Source organism: Chelonia mydas, chromosome 10, assembly GCF_015237465.2.
Source record: "Chelonia mydas isolate rCheMyd1 chromosome 10, rCheMyd1.pri.v2, whole genome shotgun sequence".
Lineage (NCBI taxonomy): Eukaryota > Metazoa > Chordata > Testudines > Cheloniidae > Chelonia > Chelonia mydas.
This window is the reverse complement of record NC_051250.2, coordinates 59045899-59071314: the sequence shown is the minus strand read 5'-3', so window position 1 is coordinate 59071314 and position 25416 is coordinate 59045899. Positions and strand designations below refer to the sequence as shown.

General features: G+C 42.1%; 1 protein-coding gene and 1 long non-coding RNA gene across 2 annotated transcripts in view; one reads left to right on the top strand and one right to left on the bottom strand.

Moving 5' to 3' along the window:
* The window catches only part of PRTG (protogenin), a 123685-nt gene extending 104497 nt beyond the window's left edge, over positions 1-19188 (bottom strand). Inside the window, exons 1-2 of the mRNA XM_037911101.2 lie at positions 18919-19188; positions 16211-16513 (exon numbers count right to left, since the gene is read on the bottom strand). Coding sequence (XP_037767029.1) covers positions 16211-16513; positions 18919-18973 — 358 coding nt within the window. The 5' untranslated portion in view covers positions 18974-19188. The remainder of the gene's footprint in view (positions 1-16210; positions 16514-18918) is intronic.
* Positions 1990-25160, top strand: LOC122462095. The gene is made up of 4 exons (XR_006284448.1): positions 1990-2000; positions 15716-15720; positions 19927-19933; positions 24961-25160. It is a non-coding gene; the product is annotated as an uncharacterized LOC122462095 (long non-coding RNA).
* Positions 25161-25416: the final 256 nt, after the last annotated feature.

Here is a 25416-nt window from a genome sequence, read left to right as displayed (position 1 = left end):
ATCAAGATTATTTTAAAACCAGTGATTAGTTAAAATACACAAGCAGGCTAAATGCTTACTCCATAAGAAGAGAGAGTTCTCCAATCATTTTTTAGAAAAATCCGTAGTTTGTTTCAGTATCTCTTGGCATCATCATGCATGTACAACTCCTGATGCAGTTAATGGAAGTTTAGCATAAAAATCTGCTGCTGATTATGGCCCTGCTAATGGTGCAAATGTTTTTACTTCGGTGGGAGCTTGGGAGCTGACATTTTGATGAAGTTTGATTATGATAGCATGTAGGCTGAGACACAGTATCAGAGATTTTCAGAGTTGTTGTAGAGCTAGTTCTATTGTATTTTAAAATTTAGAAAAATTGTAAACAATTATTAAATTAAAAAGTGATGAAATTTACCTTACAATAATTTTCAAAAGTTCTGATTTCCCGGGTATTCAAATGGAGATCTGCATTTCCTACTTCCTATTCTATACATTTTAAAGTACAAGATGGATAGCTGTTGCATTATTTTTAAGACATAATTTTTTTAAATAAATAACTATTTTTCTTCTTATTTGCAATCACTTGTAGTGAATAGAATTCTTTATATTACACTTCAGTTTCTTTTTAAGTAGTTTCATTGTGATACCCTCCATATAGCTTCATGTCTTGTTCAGACCCAAAAACCAAGAGACACTCACTAAGGATAAAGGAGGACAATAAAGCAATGGTCAATATTATATAAAATTAAGCTAAACTCAAGGCACAGCCTTGGAATATAGGGACACAGGAGCTTTTCTAGCTCTGCAGAGTTCATTTTTCATACTTATTGTGGGATCTACCTCCAGTGTCACCTCTGGTGCACCAAATGCAATATATTATCTTTGACAAGCCACTAAAAGAAAAAAATAGCATGTCTAATCCGGAAAATAATTTCTATCTTGTCTTTGAAACAATCGTTTGTGAATAAGATTGGCAGTGAAATTCCTCATGAAATCATGGAAAATATGGGCTGTTATTCTTAAAAAGGCTTAGTTTCTGCATAAAAATGATCAATATTTAGTATACCACAATATGTCTCATAATGGGACCTGGTACTAGATTAGATTCCCTTTGTTTATGCAGAGGAAAAAAGTTTTCCACTTTTAACTTATAATAGCTCAATAGTTTTGTTTGTTTGTTTTTTAAAAATCAGGCTGCCCTAGTAATTCTGTGCACAAAAAGCAAAAGGCCACCGTGTGGATTTCAGGGATTCGCCATCTGAAAGCTTTTATTCTTCCACAGTGAAGGAAAGTTATGACCTTTGACATGTGGCTATGGTGCCAAAGAAACTGCTCATAAATGTGTGTCACTAAAGAAGCAGAAATCAATAAATTCATTTAATCCAGTGAACTATTATGCAGTGGGATACAATATATTTTAAAAGGGCCAACTGCTCTCCTGTTAGTTTAAAAAAAAAAAAAAAAAGCATATTGCTTCTATGGACATTTTGGATAGTCACTTTTCTTAATGGTAATATAAAATACACAATAATTTCTGATCAATTACTCAGTTATATTTTTAAATTATTAATTATTTTAATTCTGACCTGAGTCTCAGATACAGTCTGATTCAGGTAAGATAATAGGAACACTAGCTAGTAGGCCCATGTCCAGTTAGCACCCTCAAGATAGCTACTCACAAGAATCAAACAGTCAAGCATGTGTTATAAGCAGGGTCTTTTCACACTGGGAGCCCAGGACCAAAATGAATGAGATACTGTCATTCCAAGCTTAGAGTAATTTTAAAAGACAATTTGCATGGCCACCTACAACAAACATTATGAAGCCTGTCAGCAAATCACTCAGTCATGCACAGTATCGTTTTTATGTCAGCCAGCAATAAGCATTGTCAGATAGCATAGACGAGATTATCATAGACAGTTGGAGGTAAATATTCAGTGCCATGTGCTGGGAATTAGCCATGGAACTCCCATTAACAGCAATAGGACTCTCACAGCTAACTGCCTGAGCATTGTATCCATGTCTGCTCCTTCAAGCATTTAGTGCACCCAATAACTCCAGGCGTTTAGATATATAAAAGCAACATCTAAAATCAACTACAAACAAAATAAGTTTCATACTACTAACTGGTTCTATAAAAAAAGCACCCTCCCAACAAAACGCCTGGATATGCTTTTCTCTTAAAAAAGAAAAACATTAAGTTTGCTTTCAGGAATACTAGACAATTTAATGTAACTTCCTCACAATAAAAACTCCTACTTCCTAGTTGTGTTACCCATTGCATGTGGAGAACTGTGTACTTGGGGTATGCCAATTTTTACAACAGTGCATTAAAGTGAAATGGATGAGTTGCTTTCCTGGCACAGATAGGTTGAAATAATATGAGTGTGTCCATTTTCAGCCTCCACTGGAGATCAATGATAAATCTGTTTGACAGCTGAGCCACTCAGTGGCTTACATACATGAGTTTAAAAAAAAAAAAAAAAAAACAAAAAACTTGTCACGTGCTCATTTATTTATTTATTAAAACAAAGAAGTCTCACCCTTGTAATTTGGGACATGCTTTATACAACGTTTCTCTCTCCTCAGGCAAAATGACTGAGTTGTGCCAGAACTCTCAAAGAATATTTCTAGTTAACATCAATTTGCCGGATGTCACAGACAAGTTTAATGAACAAAATGATGAATGTCTGTCAACGGCTTCATAAACTCAATGAATTCTATTTACAAAGAGCATACATAATGCACAGCTCTGCCTGAGGCACATGTTACAGTTATTAAGGATTTACCAGAGGCCACAATGAAGAGAGTAAAATGGTAATTTAACATTTACACTAGTTAAATAACTAAATCGGCCGATAAACTACCTGAACGCTTATCAATCTACTGAAGCCTACAAAAGCACAAGTGAATCAAAAAGTTCTTTAAAACTCTTTTTCATGTTTAAAAAGGAGCTTCACATTTGATTAAAAGTGTAAACTACTCTCTTTTCAAATAACATGATAAATATTTTAAAATATAAAAAGAAAAGTGAGAAATCCCACAACACACAACACTTGGTAATATCTGGTATTCTTTAAAATATGCATAAAAAGAACAAAGTGGCCTTCTCTTTAATTGTAGTCAATATCTGGTGTAAAAATGATCATCTTACCATGACAAACAAAAATCTGGGCCTGTGACCCATCTTTGAGAAATCTCACCAAAAGAGCAAAAACAGCCTTAAAACAGATCTAACTGCCACTGAATAACCCTGGGTTGTACTGGCACTTGCTCGTAAGAGCAAAACCTTCAGCAAAAGCTTTAAAATCCCTGAAGGTAACAGCAGTGTAAAAACTAAATAGGCAGTTTTCTCTAATATTTCCAGGGTTAATTCAATAGATGGGAACATTCAAACCTCAGCCTAGAAAGATCTTTTTTCTATGGAATATGAAGAGTGGCCTTATAAACGTAACAAAGTCATTCATTTAGGGGCTATTACACAGAATGAAGTCAATGGCAACACTTCCATAGACATTGGATCGAGTCTTTTCAGAAGCCTACTAAATTCCAACATTAGAACAGAGCTTAAGGCCCCAACTCAGGAAAGTAGCCCTATTCAGGGAAACACTCAAGCATGTGCTTAACTTTAAGCTTGAGTTTAAATTCCACTGAAGTCAATGGAACTTTAAAACACATGCTTACATGTTTTCCTGAATAGGAATGGATTTAAGCATATGCTCAAGTATTTCCTTTAATTGGACCTAAGCAAGGGACCAGTGCTGGGAAAGATTCAAAGGATAAAAGTGTTTCTAACTGTTAGCTCATCAACCTTGAAAGTAGCATTGCCAGGAGAAAAATCATATATATTTAAAAAAACAAGTGTCCTTTCCTGTGTTATGACATCAGTGTAGATTATTAAAGCTGAAACTAGCTTTTACAAAATTAAAGTAACATTTTCCACTGTTTTTCACTTTCTGCACATCTCTCAGTTTAGAAAATGTAAACAATCTCACCATAGTTTACAATTAGTTACTGCTTAATTTTACTGCAAGGTTCTCACATGCTAGTACTAGGCAAGAGAATATTTCTTAAATAAAATGTATCCATTAATTTAAAAAAAGATGAAATTTTCTATTAGTTTTAGGTTTTGCAAATGCTTAGTTTTTTACTAAGTCTAAATTTGGGGGCAAATTTGACCTCCACGTGTCTCCTAACCCTCCCCTCTACCACAGCTGTGCAAATAAGTCTGCAGAAAAAGAGCACCTCCTCCCAGTCATTAGAAAATGCTGTTTCTTAAATTGCTGAAACACATATTGGGAGAAAGGGAAGCAAAACACATTCAGGTTTGAAAAAAATCAAAAACAAAGTACAGACTATGTAGAATATTTTAAAAACCTGACTGCCTGTAGAAGGATTGATGTGCATCAATCAGGCATGACAATTAGGAAATGGCAGGGAAATCAAGGAACAGAGCAAAAGAAGAGAGAGAGGAGACTTTATAAAACAAAACTGATGGGGAAAAGAAATGAGAACAGAGATGGAAGGATGTTAAACAACTGAGGTGGGAACACAGATCAGAAGGAAATTTACAACACTGGACTCCCTGCTTTTATGATGACAAGTTTCAGAGTAGCAGCCGTGTTAGTCTGTATTCGCAAAAAGAAAAGGAGTACTTGTGGCACCTTAGAGACTAACAGGTTTATTTGAGCATAAGCTTTCGTGAGGTACAGCTCACTTCATCGGATGCATCCGATGAAGTGAGCTGTAGCTCACAAAAGTTTATGCTCAAATAAATTTGTTAGTCTCTACGGTGCCACAAGTACTCCTTTTCTCCCTGCTTTTAGTTATTTTAAGAAAGGTTTCAGAGTAACAGCCGTGTTAGTCTGTACTCGCAAAAAGAAAAGGAGTACTCGTGGCACCTTAAAGACTAACCAATTTATTTGAGCATAAGCTTTCGTGAGCTACGATGAAGTGAGCTGTAGCTCACGAAAGCTTATGCTCAAATAAATTGGTTAGTCTCTAAGGTGCCACGAGTCCTCCTTTTCTTTTTAGTTATTTTAATGCACACAGGAAATGAGTGACAAGCCACAATTTTACAGAAGAGCAGATAGTACCCCCTCACTGATAGGCTGATGGAGGGTCCCTATAGAGGCAATGTTGGAGAACACAGGGCTGACCATTACCACCTCATACTTGCTCAATACTGCCTCGAGGCTTAAGGAGATTTAAGAAATAAAGGCCAGTTGTTTTTCTCTTCCCAGTTCTTCAGGTACTACTCAGTCCCACATGGTCAAAGGTGAATCTGGAATCAAAACCTAAACTCTTTTTGCCTGAGGAGCAAAATCTTTGGCAGATCTGAACAGTGAAGTCACATAAGGCTGTAAATGAGCTGCAGCTCTCTCTTCCGTGATGTGTCTACTAAGAAGCTCTGATAATTCTATCCATTTGCCAATGAAATTAACAAACATTAACTTTTCTTGCATGAGAAAAGTTCTGACACACAGAATTACTTTTCCTGAAATGAAAACAAACGTAATCAATCAATGTGCAAAGGAATCTAATCTGGAGACACTGAAAATCAATCAGGAGTTATAAAACTGCTTCTATCCATGCAATCCCTTTCAGCTTTCACATTCACCCATCAGAGCGTATAAAGATACACATCACAGTCTCATGTGAATTAGTTTAACTTCCCTCTAGCTATATATTAAAAGGACACCAGATGACATGTTCAATGCTTGTAATAACTTTGGTGTACTCTTTCCCTCCCTCTGGCCAATCAGACTGATTATTTATTTCAAAACTGTCTTTCATAGGGGGAAAAAAAACACACTCACACACTTTGAAAATGACACTACAGTTCCCCAGACTAACATGCGTCTTCTCAACACAAAGTCTTACTGTCATTAATATCAAAATTACAATTCTAATACTTAGTGCAGTGGTCCCCAAACTCATTTCATCACGCCCGCCCCCCACCCCGACCCATAATGGAATCTGTCCGGGCCCCACCCACCCCCGCCTTCCTCTGGGAACTGCAGTTGGGGCCGGGAGTGGGGCCATGGCTCGGGGCAGAGCAGAGCTGGGTGGTGCTCCTTCCCCGACCCCCATGGGAGCTGCCACCGCTCCCCTCCCCGCCACCAATGGTCCTCCATGCCCCCGTAGGGAGGCACACCCCGCAGTCTGGGGACCACCGACTTAGTTCAATTAAGTGAGTATATTGGACTCAGAAATGTGGTTTAAACTGTATCGAACTGGTCAACATTCTCTGCTTTTGCAGCATTATGCCAATTACTATAAATTGTGATTAGAGTTAAGCACCTCTATCCATTCTGAGCACATAAAATATCTGAACAGCAGTGTCAGATTTAAGCTGAGATTCAGAAAAGCATCCCTATTTGGGACAGCACTTAAGCACAGGATTTAAAAGTTTATTCTTTTATTTATTTTTAAGAGATGTCCTCAACAGGAACGGACTTAAGCATGTGCTTCAGGGCTTTTCTGAATCAGAGTTTTGGTACAGACGTTCTTGACCTGAATAAGAATCAGAGAAATGATAATGGTCTTTCTATGGTCATATCCACACTGAGATCAGAACCACGCTACAATCAGGCTTGAATTCAGTATTCTAGCCTGGTTTCAATGCCCAATATGGACAGGGATTTCCCCGCCAGCAATTGTGGTAAGCAGCCAAGTCACAGCGAAGACACCTTCCCTGCTAGTGTAATGCATCCTTTTCACCAGATTTCACCAACAACAAAATCCTGCTCCACATTGCTCAGAGAAATTATACCAGAGAACCCTACTAGGGACAATCATATCTAAACATAGCTGTAGCTAACATGGTCTTGATCCCACTGTGAACAAGGAACATACTTAGCATTTGACTATCATAACAATTAAAGCATAACTGCAAAGCTCTACAGTTTTGTTTTTTGAAGGAAAGATTTTTCTAGGGAACATTTTTGGTCAGTATATCTATAGAAACGGCTTCCTAATTCTTATTGGCTGAAGAGAGCAGCAGGGACGGCTGCATAAGAAAATTATATCATTTCTCACTGAAATTTGTCATAAAGAAAGTCATTCACAGGGAGCAAGCCTTAGAGGGATTGTCAAATTGCATGTCTGTGGTTTACAGATTATTACTGTCAATATTTTAGACTAGATTTAATGTAATGTTCAGCATTCACTACAAGACCAAGTATATTCTAAAAAGAATGGAAAAGGAGAGACTAACTTCCAATGCCCTATCTCTCCATGCACCCTTCTGCAATGCTGACATCTAGTAATCAAGAGGGCCTTTAGTACCACATGCTACTGCTGATGTTAGCATAAGGCGGAAAGGATACATGTAACTGCTAACCTGCTAATTCCCTGACGGTTCTACTATCTACAAAAAGGCATTCTCCATCTTATAGACTCAGACCTGTATTATCCTTCAACCTCTCCATCTCAGCTGCCACTCACCCACTAAAGTTACAGATGGATTGCTATTTGTATGTGTGTTAGAAATATGGGGAAAGATGTATTTTTAATACTAGAAACTTTCCTCCTTACTACATAACTAGAATATAGAGACTCCAAAGAATTTGTAGTGTCCTGAACCATGCCAGTTGAAAACAAAATGTGCTACTGTGGATTGAACAGGGGGAAAAATGCATATTTGAAAACTCAACACACAAAAATATCTACTTGCGTAATAAATAGACCACAGATTTAAATTTTATTCCACATGCACCCTGGAGCATACAGCCAAATTTGAAGTTGGTAGCATGGACAAAGCAGCACATTTGAAAAAACAGGCCTTAGATGCTTAGACAGTCTAGCAGAGTGGTCACCAACCTGTAGATCATGATCGACTGGTTGATCCTGGAGCCTCTGCCTGTTCATCACGATCTCCAGCCACTAAAAGTGCAGCGCTGCAAAGGCAGGCTCCCTGTCCTGGCCCCATGCCGCTCCCAGAAGTGGCCAGCACGTTCCCGCGGCCCCGGGGGTGAGGACGCAGGGGTCTCCACGCACTGCTCCTGCCTGCAAGCACCGCCCCTGCAGCTTCCATTGGCAGAAAACAGGGAACTACGGCCAATGGGAGCTGCGGAGGCTATGCTTGCAAGCAGGAGCAGCGTGCACAGCCACATGCTCCCACCCAGGGACCCCAGGGCTGTGTTGGCCACTTCCGGGAGGAGTGTGGAGCTGGAGCAGGCAGGGAGCCTGCCTTAGCCCCGCTGTGCTGCCGACCAGGAGCCTGCACCCCAACCCCCAGCTCTGAGCTCCCTCCCAGAGCCAGCACCCCATACCCTCTCCTGCACCCCGAACCCCTTCCTGCTCCCCAAACCCCTGCCCCAGCCCTGAGCCCCCTCCTGCATCAAACTACCTCCCAGAGCCCACCCCCCCCCCGCACCCCAACCCCCTGCCCCAGCCCCAGCCCAGTGAAAGTGAATGAGGGTGGGGGAGAGCGAGCAACGGAGGGAGGGAGGATGGAGGGAGTGGGGCGGGGCTCCAGGAAAGTGGCAGGACCTCGGGGAAGGAGCAGGGTAGATCCTGGGTTGCACTTAAATTCAAAAAGTGATCTTGCACGTAAAAAGATTGGAGACCACTGGTCTAGCAAAACATGCTGCATGTTTATACCAGTTTAGGTCCCAAACCTGCAATCTGACCTGCATAGATGGACTCTCAAAGAGTGGTTTTGCCTTTTCCACTTCTTATGGAACTTTCTAAACTTCCAATGCCACCTCTCTCCCACTCACCCCACCAAACAAGATCAAAATCACTGTGACTCTGCAATTTTTAATTGTTCCCAAAATGACTGAATTAATTCTAAAAAGTATGTTGTTTCATGTTATTATTTATGTTTTACTAAATAAGACTGGAGAACAAAGGTACGGGAGATAGGAGGAGGATTCCTAGGCAAAAGTTTTAAATGTTGTACAGGACAAGAATGTTTTTCATTATTGATCTAAAAAGGCTAAAAGTCGCCTTGGAATCATTTCCCATTAACACAAAGATTTCAGATTCTAACATTTTTAGGTTACTATAGCGAGAATGGTCTAAATAATCTTAATAAGTACAAGGCAGACCTTAAGTGCATTTAAAAAAAAAAATTCCACATCTGATTCTTCCATGTTACAATTGCACCAATGTGTCAAAAATACCTTCCCAGCAGGCCCAACAAAGTCAGGCAGTTGAGGAATAAGCATTTTAAAATAGGACCCTGCACAATGATGGTATTATCCAGATGTCACTTCATTTATCTTCCCTTTGCAAATGTTCATGTCGTAAAAAACCACAGTGGGTAATGGGTAAATCTTCCAGAAAGGGGAGGGGAGAAAGCTTTTTATTTTAAATTTGGCCCCACTAGATAAGATATTAAGAATTTGGTCTTTAAAGACTGTTGAGAGCTAAGAGACAATACATATAAAAGCTATTTAAGTAGTAAAGGAAATACTTCATATGAGTGCTGAGCCTTCACTAGAAATGTTTGCTTTCTCCTCTCTAACCTGCCACAAAGCACCTCCCCGCCCCTCGAGATCCTCTGATTAGACTTAAGAATGACAATAAATTAGCAAGGGTTGGAATGATGAAGCTAATCATTTTAATCAAGTACTGCCCCCCTGTTGTGCTGCAGTTTCAACTCCATCTCCTTCATGTATCAGCTGTTTATCTTTTGTAAAAAACATGTGTTATGTAGAATTATGTGAGAATATTATGAGTGCAATGAATAATGCAAAACAAAAAGTTGTTCCAGTTTGAGTTCAGGTTATTAGGTCTACCCACAGACTCCAAATATCAGCTGGTTTTTAAGTAGTTAGACATAATACCAGTTTTTCCCCTCCCCTAACTTTGTTGTAGAGACTATCAGATTTAAAAATTGGGATATGCTGCTCCTTAAGAGCTTCCTAAAGGCTGACTCTAGTAACTAATGCTGACCATACAACCCACACTTGCTCAACAAAATGCTAAGAAGTTTACATTGTTGATTACTTTTTCACTTAGGTGGCAATTACCAGTTATAAAGACTGGAAGTAATCAATCCCAATTTAACAGCTGGGCCTATTGAAGGAATAATAAAAACAATACAAAACCGAAACAAAAGATTAATCTCCAAAATTCTAGATATAAGATGTAGTAGATGAAGGCATTCCATATTTACTTTTAAAAAGGGAAATTTCCAACAAGAGAAATCACCATGTTTCTGTATTAAAATACTTAACAATTTTAAGCTCTTTCCTGAAGATTCTCTTTTGTCATTGTTTTAAATTGTTCTGCACTCCATCAATAGGCCCAGCTGTTAAATTGTGAAGATGTGACAACAAGTATCTAGGCAAACAACTGCTCAGAGACCCTTTTCTTTAGAATAATCAGAGCTGACTGACAAAAGGGAGCCATGCTGAATACCCTTTCAACAATTCCTACAAGAAGCAAAGGAAGACTTGTAAGTAGAGCACCATCCCTTGCTTCAGTGCATTGCTTTGCAATAAAAAGTCTTGCAGTTTAGAGCAATCGTCACACATGGAACTTATGCAAGTGACAGAGTCATAGCTCTGAGCAACTGCACAAGGAAAGAGTGGTACTGGGCTACATTTCTCAGGTACATGAAGATTTTATTAGCTTCTAGGCAAGCTGCCAATAAAAGCGAGTGCTCCTTTAAAAAGGAGCCTGTAAAACTATTTACTACTTTTATCACCTTACATGTATAATACATAACAACATAGCCTTGAATTTACTAGCTGAAAAGGAGAGCAAGGTCAGCCAGAAATGCCAAACTGAGGCATTTTAACACAAAATTAAAATTCAACTGTTGTGAAAACTCACCAAAACCATATTTCTCCAATGGGGATATACTACTGCATTGGCCAGGAAATGAACCCAGGTCAACTGCTTGGAAGTCAGTTATGCACACAACTATACCACCCATGCTTCTCCAATGGGGATGCAGAAGAAAAAGACACTGTAAGAGTGCATCTAAAATAGGCATTGCCTTGCCTGTTTTTGGCAAGGACACTGGTAAAAACACCAGCATTCAGTTCACACTAGAGCATATGTGGTTCATAAGACCAGTGCAGCTAAATCATTGCTGAAAAAGGGGTAAGAAGTTTCCTAGTGCACAAGGCTAATTAGTGCTGGTCTGATATCTCAACTTGAAAGAATCGGTGTACCATTTCTTTTAAATGGTTGCAGGGGGGAAAAAAGCTTCTGAAAGGTGGCTGGGGAAGGTTCCAGAATGAAGCTCTACAGTGAAGCCGGGTGGGAGAGTGTCAGTATAGCTTTCTCATTTGTCTAACACTGATCAAGGAACTTTTATTAGGAACAAACTCCTTTGTAATTATTTACCATTGCCACGTGACCAAATTCACTTGCAGGAGGCAAAACACTGGGACAACTCTATTTCCTTCTCCCTCCACAAATATCAAAATCAGACCATCTCAAGGGCTAACCACCCACTTTTGTTTCTAGCAAGGTGTATTCTCCTAGAGATGCATGCCGAGAAAACCTACTAACCAATATGTCTGCAACAGTGGAATTAAAAAGAAAAAAGCATTCAGCCAGTCTGTAATCCTAAATGTTTCAGGATTAGTACCTTCATATTACTCTTATTACAGGAGTGTTCTCTTCTAGAGCTCCTGCCATCTGCAGTTACAACAACCTCAGTTGAAAACCATCTCTTTTCTTCTATACTTGTACCTCATCATTTGTTACTAGTGTATGTATGATATTAATAACGTTTTGAAGGTAGTTTGAAAGTAAAGTGATATACAAAATGAAATAACATTGGATTGGATTGCTGTAAATGCCTTTATAAAAGTATTTTCTAAATCCACATATAAATTTTGTTTTTATAACAGGGGAAATGTTTTCAGTGTGGATACACATTCATCAACATTCAGCTCACTGCTCTTTTAAGTAGTCAAAATATTTAAAAACTGAAAGCAAAAGGTTGCATTAAAAACACTGGCAAACAGCATTACCTAATCCCACTGTAATGTGACTAGAAGTAAATAAGAGGTTACAGGCACCTCACTGTTTGTAGTGGTCAATCAAAATTTTAAATTTATGTCACTGATGCAAAGTTTAGCCTGATAAGTTCAAAAGGATCTGCAGCTCATGAGCTGCAAGTCAACATGAGATTACTGTTTTGCTCACAGGAATTAAATCATAATGTTAAGACATGTTTAATATTCAGTCAACCTACTGCTTGTGTAACCTTTCATTCTCATGTAACATAGAAACAAACATGTTAACTGTGGAAAAATTACGTTTGTTTCCGTTTGATTTAAAATCGGGTGTTTAAGATCAATTCAGCTGAAGCCTACAAGCTGAGAAAAAGGGGTTATCTCAGAATGTTCCAGGCAGCTGTATGTGCCCCCTCCATCCATCTTAAGACTTCAATTTCCACCTTTTGTGGAAAGGAAATAAACAATTAGCATCCTGCCCAATCACTACTTAACAGCCAGCTTTACTGACTTCAGAACACAATCCTCCTCCTCCACTTTTTCCTAATGCCATGTTATCTCACGCCTAACTTTGTTGCAACAGATGTATTTTCAGTCAGTTCATACAACTCTGCACTGTGAAATTTTATTCCCATTTTAGCATTGCAAGTTTAAAAAGTCTAGGTTTGTGTTACTTTTGACTGGTTCTCGCGGTACCAAAAAAAAGCTTTGAGAAGTTATCCATATAATACTGCTTTGGTATTTTGGCAGTGGGAATCCTGCTAGAAATAGCAGGGATGGGCTGAACTTTGAATAAACTATTTAAATCTTCAGGTATTAGCATTTTACTCACACATGGCACCTCACAAAGAATTATGCTGCAGAAGGAACCGCCTTCTCCCCTTCCCCCACACTTCAATTACCCTAAACTGGAAGTAACTACAAACATCAACCAAAAATAATATTTATTTTTACCTAACTGATATCTTAACTCAAGAGTATCCTTTAAAAAAAAAAAAAAGAGTAGGGGGATCTTCTGGAAAAAACTAAATTAGTCAAATTCTTTTGTGCATGGATGAACAACAGGAAAGCAAAGCCTTGGGGCCTCTAGGGAGGAACCTTGTCCCTGCAGACCTGCTCTGATGTGCTCATGAGATAAGGCTCCATAGTGACACTTAAGGAAAGGCCTGCTCACATTTGAATTTCTGCATTCCTCAAGAACAATTCATGGCAATCACTAACTTTGCAGAGGAGCTACATGAAAGCTTTGGCCAATGAATGAGGGTCATCTGCTCTTTATCACAAGGGTAAACCTCATCCTGGCCAGTTTCTAACCTTTTAACCCTGTGAATTCTTAATTTGCACATGAATAATGGAATTCTTGCCTAGAGTGCAACCTTCAGCTTCCAGTTCCTAACTTTAGAAACCAAGACCTGATCTCCTTGTGTGTTCAGATCTTAAACTCTTGGACAGATTAAAGTTTTAGGTTTCCAAATGCAACACGAAGTATTACACTTCTGAAGCAAAAGATAAGCTTGCTGGTGAAAGCTATGACAATGCAAAGTAAAAGAACATCCTTGCACCCTGCTGCTACCAGTAGCTAAGACAGCATTTTCTTTTTTTTCCTCCAAAGAAAGAATGCCCATTTAATGCCTATTCTCCACCTGTTTAATATGTATAGTTCCTTCTTTACCCTGATCACAAGATAAAGTCATTTGCTTTTACAGCAACTGACAACTGCTCTGAAATACAATGATTTGAAAAACTACACACCCCACAAAACTTTATTTTCATAAGTTCAGAATGCTGGCAGTTCATTCAGATCATGTTAGTAGATAGAATCCTTATGAAAAGGGGGCTTTACAAGAGTTTTGCATCCATATTATATGGGTTTCAAAATATAACGATATCAGTTCTCACCTTATTTCATGGGCTAATAACAGACTGACATTTCAAGTATTAAGACTGCACTATGACAAGGAACACATTTCAACATAAGATTACATCATGTTTAGCTATTATTTAAAATAATCATCTATATGCAGCTAACACCTATTACAATCACTGTACCCACTTGCCTTTTTAAAAAACAGTCATCTAGAAATCCAGTATCTCTTCCAGTTTTGTCAATGAATAGGACAGCTTTAAACAAACTAGACAAAACACGTTTTTTCCAAGGGAAGAATCTTAATTTTTTTTAGTAAAAAGAAAAGAGGAAAGCACAACCAGTAAAACAAGAATGCCATTCCACAACTCAAATCAGTTAGTCCCAACTTTTCACTTGTTAAAGTCTTGAATAAAGATTTATCACAAACAAAATTACCTTTTGAAGAAGTAATGTTTCATCTGGATTTAATACCACTATTTCTTACAAAAGTTCAATACTCTCTTAATACAGACTCCAACAAGAAACTCCAGGAGTCTTATACTAATATCTTTCAGGGTGCATGATGCCACACTACTCTTCTGGAAGTGCCCTGTATTAAACAATGCCCTGGATTTTCTGAAAGTCTACAGTTCTAGACACAGGATCCATCACCTCCTGATGAATCTAAGCTTTTTTAAAGTTAAGTCTTGCTCTCTCTGGTTGTTAAGAAAACAAAAACTTCCAGATGTGAACCAATGCAACACTGTCTTCCTGAGTCTGCCAATACACTGCCTGAAACAATGACTCTGAGAGAGACAAACTGTCTCAATTCATCTCAATGATGCATAAAAATGCTAAAATCAAATTTAAGTTTCAACTCGGTCACTATTTCACTTCTGACCATTCTATCAGAAATATCCAGCTAATGTCTTATCCATCAGTTTTTTATTTAAATGGAAATTAGAAGTGGGGAACAACAGATGTTGCTTTCAAGAGTAGAGAACTAGAGTTCAGTCCCTCTCAAGATGATGCCTTCCCCAGTGTCAAATACCCCCCACACCCAAAAAATCATCACTTCAATACCTAAAGGCCTGATTAAACTAACACAAACCTTCACTTCTCCTCCTGACACCTTCTAAAAACCAATGATATCAAATCCTAGAGCTCAGTGAAATTGTGGGTGTATAAATAAACTGAAAGCTTAATACTCTGAAAAAAAGTATTAAAGTTAATAACATTAATCTAGGAGTACTGCACTGATTGTATTAATTAGCTTCAAATTAGGTAGCACCGCACAGTTCTGAATTTATTTTAAGCTGCCACAGAAGTCATGGTGGAAATGAGCAGAGGAAGACCCTGCTGGAGAAATTAAGACTATCTTCACAGAGAAAACCAGAGGCTTGACTATAATCATACAAGTTTATATGTACTTTCTGCTATGCTGTTTCTATTGTTCCCAAAGACACAGCATAGCAGAAAGTACATATAACTTATATGATTATAGTATATAAATCACACACACACACACACATTATATATATATATATACACACACACACATATTATGTGGAAGGAATCAGATAACTTAGTGGCAGACCTCTTTATTGTCATGCAGAAGACCCGAGTTCAGTTCCTAGTCTGCAAAGACAGCACACTCAGGGGCAGAATTTTAAGGATATTTAGGAATCTAAAGAGGCAGATGGATGCCTAGTCTAAATACATTCAATAATCTGACCCTCAGACCCTAGTAGTAGTTACTAGCAGTACTCAACAGTGACCTCTGGTTCAGTTAAACAGTAGCATCAACCAATTCCAGAAGGAACCCAGTCCAGTTCTCCCTGGCTATAAGAGTGTGTCTGAGTGTGGCCTCACCTCAAGAGTTCAACCCTCAGGGCTCCTCAGACCCTAGAAAACCACCTTACACACATTAAGGTTCTCCTCTGGCTTGCAATATCTTAAGCACTGGTCAACAATTGAAAGCCTGTCTTACAAATTTATCATTTCACTTACTTGTAGGCAACACTTCTAACATTACAACTGTAGTGTTTGTAAAACAATTCTTAAAAACAGTTTGAAACAGAACGTGATAACTTTATATCACCAGTGTATTTTACAGAATGTCAACGACAAGAGATCAAGCCAAAATAGAGTACCAAAGGGAATGCCACAAATAGTGGGTCAAATTAACTCCTGGTGTCATTCCAATGGCTTCTGTGGAGTTACAGGGAAGGATCTGGCCCATAATCTCACACACATTATAAATAACAAAGATTTTAACAGAAATTAAATCCATTTGTTTTATTTTTGGTAATATCTGTTTAATCTCTCTTGTACATAGAACAATACAGGGTTGTGCTGTCTTAAAGGTAGCGAAGCCACAAATATGGAAACAGGTTAATAAATTGGTAACTACATGTAACTGTGATAAACAAGAGATTCAAGTGCTAGAACTTACTTGCTAGTGTAAGGTGCCCTTTTTGACTGAGAATGGCCCCATATTTGTTCAGTGCTAAACACTGGTAAAATCCTTCATCAGATGGTTCTCCTCTTTTTCCTTCCACCTCCCTGATGTATAAAGAGCCATTGGATAACGTGTAGATCCGTTCATTTTCAGAAACTTTTGCTCCATTTTTCAGCCATGTGATCGTAATGGGAACTTCGCCATGTGCCTGGCAATCTAAAACCACTGGGTCCTTCCTTGTGACGGTTATATCCTGTGGCTCTTTTACAAAAAACAGCTCACTAAAGCACCATACTCCTGAGAGAAATAAAACCATTTTTGTCTGTAAGTACAGGTATGCAAGCATCATAAAGCAGTCTTGCAAAGCATATCACAATTGTACTGGTGTGATAATTATATCTGTGGCCTGCGAGTACCAGGTTCTACTTCCACTGAAGTAAAATCTCTGTGTTCTGGGGAAGCAAAAGGATCAGGCCCCAAATAACTACACAAATATTTGCTTCCTTGTTTAAATGTATGAGAAAGCAGGATTAGAGTTTTAAATATTTATGTTATCATAACCAAGATTCAGCACAAAAAATTGGAATCTGAATATTCAAACAAACTTTTCTCCATCTCTCTCCTTTCCCTGATTCCCACCAATCTAGGCAAAAAAGACATCATCTGATGCTTTTGCAAACAGAGTAATAAAATAATCCTCATACAGATGTGGAGCTTTTGCTGGTAAAGTATTAGTATCATCTTCAGGGGAATCAGGGAGCACAAGCTGTTTGCTAATTTTACAAGCTTGTCAAAAAGATCTTGAACAGGGTAAGTCATAAAACTCTAATTTTACAAGAAATCATTAGCAAAACCCTGTCTTTGGGAGCTAGAGGGTTCTCTCCCATGTCCCCAGAAGTGTCTGGCCCCTCTGCACCTATTTCCGTGGGAGAAACTTTTATCTTTTGTGACAAATTCGGGGGGTTGGAGTCTTGTGTTTTGGAGGCGGCAAAATGTCAACTCTGCTGCCAGAAAACCTGACCAATTTGCTTCATTTCTGCAGTTCAGCAGAGGTATTTAGAATACAAACAATGCAACTTTCCAGAGTTGGTAATTCTTACCACTGGTACCCAGCGGGGGAGGAAAGGCAGGAATTAGCAAACCTTTATTTCAACGTGTGTGTATGGCCAACTGTTCCAGAAACGCGTGACTAATTGATCGCTTACTGTCTAATGGGGGTGGGGGAGGTTTAATTAACCAATACACATTTCGTTAGAAGAACCGCTTCGCAGAGGAAACCAGGTTTTCCCAGCCTTACTCCCGCCCCCAACACACGCCTAAATCGAGATAAAGTTGATGAGTAGCGAAGAGTCCCCGTACACCCATCCCGCTTCCCCTCCACTGATAAAGGCGGGGGGGTTTATAAAAAAATATGTTCTCTCTGCAGAGAGATGGGGGGGCTCACTGATTGGGCAGCTCTTGATTAGGACAGAAACTCCTTGGCAATAGATTTCTCGGGTCCTGATCAATAAACGTCCAGGAACCCTCCAATCATGCAATTTGCCCAGGATCCGCACACATCTGAGAGCTCCTGCCTGCTCCCTTTCATAGCGGCTCCCGGGCTATGCAGATTACGCCTGCACCCTCCTATCCTGTTGTGACTCCAATCACGGGTCCGCCTTTGATCCCTTTCTCATGCTAACAAAGATCTGAGCCGGGAAAGTGAAAGCCAGACACTGGCAATTAAAAAAGAAGGTGCAGGACGGTCTCTAACCCAGATGCGATGAATGAAAATGCCCCGGGCCAGCCAGTGCAAGGATTCAATTGGCGGCGGCTTCCCCTGGCATAGCATCCTCCCCAATTCACTCCCAGCCTTCCCCAAAAGCATCTCCCACCACTCCGTTTGCCTGCTGAAAATCATCCCCCACCCGCTGCCCCTCTCGGGCCTGGGCCCCTCTTCACGCTGCAGGTAACTGGCTGCACGGGAGCGAACGGCAGCTACCCAGGCTCGCCCCCTCCCCCGCGGCTCTGTAACTTTCCCGGCGGCTGGCTGGAAGCGGGGCAGAGCCGGGCTCCGGCACTGCCCCCGCTGGAACAATATAAATAAAACCACGTGCGGCTGCAGCCCCAGCCCCCGCTCTCCTGGCTGCACAGAGAGCCAGGCCGGAGAAAGCCTCCTCCCCTACACGGGATACCCGCCCTTGCCCCGGGAGCACTGGACAGTAGCAGCCCCAACTCCCCCTCCCCGTCGCTCCCCCTCGCCCAGCACAGGGCCGGAGAGGGGACAATGGATGGGGGCCGGGGAGAGCAGCCACCACCCCCCGCCAGCTCCCTGGGAGCGCTGCCCACGCGGGATGCCCGGGCTGCGGAAGGTCCGTGCAGCAGCCGCCCCGTCGCCCTCGGGCTCGTGGCCGAAGAGGAAGCCCGGGCGTGCGGGCGGGCTCCCGGCCGGCGGCCACCGGGGACAATGGACGGGAGCGGGGGAGGCTGGACAGCAGCAGCGCGGCCATTAAGGGCAGCGGCCGGCCGGGGAAAGAGGAGTGGGGTCCGGTGCCCCCCCGCTGTCCGCACCGACGCCCGGGGGCTGCCCAGGCTCCGCGCCGGGCGGGCAGGTCCCCCAGGGCGGCGCTGGCTCCCCGCCCGCCGCGGAGATGCACGAGCCGGGGGCCGGGCAAGCGCTGCAAAGTTTGTGGCCGAAGCAGCCCGCCCCCGCCTGGACTCACCTGGGATGGGGACGATCAGCGCCCAGAGCAGCATCCGATGGGGAACCGGCGCCATTTAGTGGGCTCTGCCTGGCATGCTCCCGCCGCGCGCCCCCAACGTCCTCGCCTCTCCCCGCTCTGAGCCGGAGCCGCCCCTCCGCCGCGGATTCCCACTCCCGGGGACTCTTTCCCTGCGGCCGAGCCCCGGCGCACGGACACAGTGCGAGGGGAGAGAGCGCGCCCCTGATCAATGGACAAGGGGAGGAGAAAGGGGATGGACAGAGCCTCCCTGAGTGCGCGGCTGTCCCGGCTCTACTTTCTGCATCTAGTCTCCATTGGCCTGGGAGCGGGGCGAGGGGCAGGGCCGCGGGGAGGAGGGGAAAGAGGGACCCTGAGGGAAGACAGGGGGCGGGACACTGGGGCTCTCTGGGGGTGGACAATGCACCTGGAGCCAGGCTTGCAAGTTGCCCTGGCGGCTGCGGTCAGGGCTAGGGGCTCGCGTGCCTGCTGCAGTTCGCGGCCAGCCGAGGAACCTGCGCAGACTCCTCTCCTGCCGGGGCACCTTAGCCCTGGGGCGGTGGGTGATGCCAGGGCCCGCGCGGGCTGCTTTCGTGGGGAAGGCGAGGCGCGAGCGCAGGCTCTTTCTTTCCTGCCCGTCCCCCGCTCCCAGAGGGGTTTCAAGCTGTAAATCTCCAGGCCGTCAGAGCCAGACCTGACCCCATGTCTCTCCCTCTCCCTCATCTCCGGATTAGTTTTGAAGGCAGCCTTTAAAGTCTCTCCCCTTCTAGTGATGATGGATTTTTTTTTATTACCATGTGTACGTTTCAAAAACTAGAGGGGGGGAAACCTCACTCACCCTGATCTGAATTCTCCCTTCTTCATTTGCACACAGTTTGCCCCAGTGGAGAGAGAGCACGTTGGTCCTAAACAGTTGTTTGCGGGGCTTGTTTAAAAACAAATGAGGAAACAAGTTTTACCTCATACCGTGTTACTGTCATTTTTCCTTAATAATGCGATTAACCTTCAGAGCTTTGAGGTTCTCATCATTATCAAGCAGGCAAAGGAAAGGAAACACTATGAACAACCGTTTTAAAACCAGTTTGAACCATGTTATCTTGACATCGAATCTGGCTTTCTGGGTGGCAGTAGCAACTCCACAGTTTAGGTTTCAACTGAGTGCATTACTCATAAAACGGGGATAATGATGCTTCCTACCTTTATAAAACACTTTGAGATCAGATGAAAAACACTACATAAGAACTATTATAAACTCAGTGTTATTCCCTCCCTTTTAAAGTCCATAAAAATGTCATATCATATCCTCAAAACTAGTAGGTTAGGCCTAGGGCTAAAGTACAATTTTTTCTGAAAAACTTGAAGACAATCAGATATGGGGTTCCTGCATTACGACACACTAAAAATTTAGGTACCTATCAGAGCCAAAGATGTTTTTATTATTGCCACAGTTTAAGGAGGGGTGGGAGTGAGGAAGAGAAAGGAAAGAGATAAAATCTAGTTTACCGGACTCTCCTAGCAAAGTGGTGGTGCTCAGGTCTACAGATGAGCTAATAAAAGTGCAATTTTCCATGTTATTAACTTTGAATTTGGAATGTCTCTGAGGATAATTGGGCCTGGCAAACTTAGTACAGGGCATGATATAGCTGCTGGATATCAAGCCTTCATTAAAAAAAACCAAAACAGTAAGTCTCCAAGCCCTTTTCGTTTCATAGATAGATGTCAGAATGGAACCAATTGCCAACAAGGCCTGTCCATGGGAAAAGGAGATATTTTCCACCAGAAGGTTTGTGGGGATGGGAGGGTGTGACAAACCTGCTGAGCCCCCTAAGTTTTGCAGGAGGCTGGGACCTTCAGGAGATCCAGGAAGAGGACAGTGCCTCCAGATCTCACCCAGTCCCCCTTTCCTAAAGCGAACAGGAGGGAGGAATGCCTAGCAAACCATAGAAGATGCACTTGCCCCCACTTCATGCCCTAGCCTGAGGATGCTTTTTGCTGCTGCACCCTCCTACTGTCACACACAGACTCCATGAGCACTAGACTCCTTTGTGGCCACCTGCATACCCTCCTATAACCTTACGAGTTTCACTGGGAACCCCCAGAACCTTCGGAGGTGCATCAGAGGCAACCAATAAAGCCCTACGAGCCTTAGGATCATTGAGGAACCCACACAAACACACACTTTAGGAGGCTCATCAGGGGCCACCCTGACCTCCCCCACACACACAAACTTTAGGTTTACTGGGGGCCCAATATTGCTTCTGTGCCTTAGGTAGCTCATTGAGGAGCATCCCATCCCCACAAGCATTCCAGGGCTTGTTTGCCCCACCCAAGTCTATTTTGGATGATCAGAGTGGGGCCTGAGAAGTCTATTTTAGTACCTCAGAGGCTAAGACTATTCTGATCATTTGGGGGCTCAGGAGCCTAAGGAGGCTGTTGGAGGACCCTCCTAAATCTCAGGGCTGGGGGTAGGGATAATGAGCCTTCTGGGCATGGGGGTAGATGCACGAGGCCCCAAACAGCCTACTCAGACTCATGAATGTGCAGGGATGTGCCTCACAATGCTCAGCCAGTGGCCACAAGGAGGTTGGGAGCCCTGATGAGCATTCTACACCTTATCTACACTTGCAGTGATATGTAGGCTATGTGTAGCTACATGCTGCAGTGAAAGGCACGCTGCATCTATGCTTGTAGTAACAGGCTCCAGCAGTGGGGAGTCAGTGGGGAAAGACTCTGGCAGCAAGTAGCAGGACACTGCACTGCTAAAAATAGCTATATAAGTGTGGGAGGTACTACTTGGCTGTGTAGATAGATGCACAGGGTATTTACCATTGGGTTCAGACATGTAGGGAACCCTACCCTACTGTACTTGTGTAAGCAGTGCCTCACTCTCCACAGTGCGATTTATATCCATACTAGTTGGGCATGCAATATGCTATATATGCTGCATAAGTATAGATGTACTAGTGAATTGCTATCTCTTTACAGAGAAACGAATGTCACGTGTTCATTTTAAAAATTGTGTTTCCCACGTGCATGGTGACAGAGTGTATTTTGAGTGAGTACTGGAAAGGGAGTCTGCAATAGAGTGCAATTAGAAGGAAGTTTCTGATAGCCTAATTCCAAGGGTAGTATCAAAACTACTGTCTGATGACCATTTAATGTAACAGAATGATTTTTCCCCTTCAGGTATGAGTTTTCCCCATTTGTTGTCTCCATTGGGGCAGAATTAAGCTTGTGGTTGATATGTGAATGGGACTCTGTGGCTTGTTTAAGTGCAATCTGAACATATAATTTGGGAATCTTGTTACCATGGCTGTACTTGACTGGCAGTTTGTATAAAAGGTGTTATAAAGTTATATGTATTTATCACTGGAGGTTTTTAATTCCTCTTGACTTGTAATTTCTATCCATGCATATGATCTGAATTCTTTGCTCAGGCTAAACCCTCAGTACAAAATTTGCAAAAGAGTGCATGATAAATCACAGTATGCACACCGGTGGCACCAATTCAGACATTTCTTTGCCATGGGCAGAAAGAATTCTGGACCCCTGTCTTCCCCCACCAACCCTCATAGGGACACTGGGTTTCCCTTGGCCAGGAAGTCTCCCTTATCTCTTACCTAGACATTGCATCAGCAGGTGCTGCCAGCAGGTGCTTTCTCAGAGGATTCCCCTGTGCTTTGCAGTACAGGACTAGACTACCCCTGTATCAGGTCATACCGTCATTTAGCCCAGCCACCCTTCATCTGGACGAAGGGGCAGCCAGGCCAAATTTGAGTGATGTTGCAACCCCGTGTGCCAGTCTGCAACACCTCTCACTCACATTTGGCCCAGCTGCTCCTCCATCTGTCAAATTTCGGTGCCATTGCCACCACACAGTCGGAACAACACTCCGGCAGCAGCCATACTGATTTAGAATGGGACCTCTGCTTAAAAGTGGTCAGGACATGCCCCCCACTCCAAAACCTTTGGAACTTTGAGCAAGTGCTAAAATCTTGGTGGGTAGGGTTGGCACACGCACCCCAACCCCTCCTACTTGGTGCCATTGATGCACATACTTTAACACATTCCCAGTTTGTATGCCTGCAAATTCCAAGGCACACATATGTCCAGTCCCTGCTTTGTACACACACAAGTACAAAAACACACAAATCAGGATCTGTGCATGCGCAGAAGTGAACACAGACTTTGAAAAATGTGGGCCCTATTGTTTTCAATGGGAGTTTTGCTTGTTTAGAGCAGTTCTATTCTCAAAAGTTACGATGTAAAAAAGGCATCTTCTTACTCAGCAGATCTGCCCCGCATTTGTATTCACTGTCATAGCTGCTGACTTTAGTGACAAGCAAGTTTTAACTGCTTTTTGTTCCTGCTGGCACTGCACAGCTGACACAGCCAAGAGAGCATGAGCTGGGCTATGTTCCTTGTGCTGCATCATCAACGAAATTGTTTACTAAATTTCAAATAGCTATTCCTCTGCAAACCCAGAGAAGGCCAGCCAAAAAAAGGCACCAATCCTATTAGACTTTGATATGGCCAGGGTGAGCCATGTATATGTGATTTCCAACCATTATTATTGGAACTCACCACATCTAGGAACAAAACAACATACCACATCTAGGAACTAGAAAACCCTAGCTCATACAAAATGCAGCAGCCTCTTTGTTTAGCAACACAGGTCTCATGAATGTGTCACTCTACTCCACTCTCAACCCTGAGTGTGACTTCAGTGAAGGCTGCTGTGTGCTCAGTACTTTTGAAAAATCAGGATACTGATTTAGATTCCTAAATCTTTTGTCCCCAATAATTAATTTTCCTTTGACAACTAATGTTTCAAAGTGTGTGTATACACGTATGTATACATGCTTGAAATATAAATGTTTGGGAGTTGTAATTTGAAATTTCTTCCCCTTCTTCCTCATTAGTAGTTATTGACCCCTCTTAATCCTCTTTTGCATGTGGCAGTGCAGCAGGAATGCTTTGGACCTGATAAGATGAAAGCAGAGTTATAGAAGTTCTCCAGAGCAACTGTGCAGAACAAAAACATCCAAACAGTTAAAATGTAAATAATTTTTTACAATTTCGTATTTTTGCAAATGTTAGGTCATGCAAAGCCTCAGAGAAATACATATTAAGCACACGCAAAATTTGTATTCTACCTTGAGGTATTCAGTTGTGAAATAATTTACAGAACTCTTTTTAAATTATTTTTGTTAAAGTCATTTTTACACTATATATGCAAGTAATAATATTACAAAAATAAATCAGGAAAATGTATCTCAGGTTTTTGAACAAAAAAATGTCCATTCTTTAAACCTGTGGGACCCTTCATCTTTGGATCACTGGTAACCACTTCTTGCTGCTTCTTTGAGAAGTAAAATGTTAGCATGGCAGAGTGATGGAAGCAGAGAAATTTAGATTCACCCAAGTCCACTACAATCTAGTTACATTACTGCAACAGTTATTAAATAATTACAGGGCTAGAAGTACCCAGTATTTGCCCAGTGAACAAGACTGATAAGAAGTGTAACTGTCTAATAAACTATTCCTGTTATTTCTCTGGCTGTATTTTGCCATGGGTTTCTGATGATGACCATATAATGAGAAAGAATCTTGAGCTATTATAATCTGATGCACTACTGGATGTTTTTTGTTTTGTTTTTTTTGAATAGCAACATAATAAAAAATAAAAACACAATCACCCACTCTTTATTCTTCAGGAATCAGAGGGAGTGGTGGGGGGATGAGCTTCTCAGGTTTGGTTCCATATAGGCACCCTTTTATTTTATTCCATGCTGTTAAACACATTAGATTAGGCCTATAGACCTTCTTCACTGTTCCTACCTGAAATCAGTCAACCTGTGCGTGCCATCACCTCAAAGACCTCACATTGATGGGGGAGTGTTAACTCTTCAAAGCCTTCAGATTGCCTTAAGGGGAGGGCTGACCCCTTTGCAGGAGTTCAGATTGCTTACAGTGATTGTCTTTCCACATCCTTTAGAGCAGTCGTTCTCAACCAGGGGTCCGAGGCCCCCGGGGGGCCGCAAGCAGGTTTCAGGGGGGCCTCCAAGCAGGGCCAGCATTAGACTCACTGGGGCCCAGGCAGAAAGCCGAAGCCCTGCCGCAAGGGATTGAAGCCAGGGCCCTGAGTCCCACCACCCAAGGCTGAAGCTGAAGCCTGAGCAATGTAGTTTTGCGGGGGCTCCTGTGGCATGAGGCCACAGACAACTGCCCTGCTTGCTACCCCCAATGCCGTCCCTGGCTTTTATATGCAGAAAACCCACTACTGTGTCACAGGTGGGCCATGGAGTTTTTATAACATGTTTTTTGGCTGGGGGGGGGAGGCTCAGGAAGAAAAAGGTTGAGAACCCCAGGTTTAGAGGTTGTTTCACTTTATAATTTTTAATGTAGAGGAAGGTTGGCCATTGCCACACTTTGCAGATTTCTCACATGAATCGGAGGGTGTCCATATTCTTGCGTACTCAGAGTAGGTCTTCCAAAGTT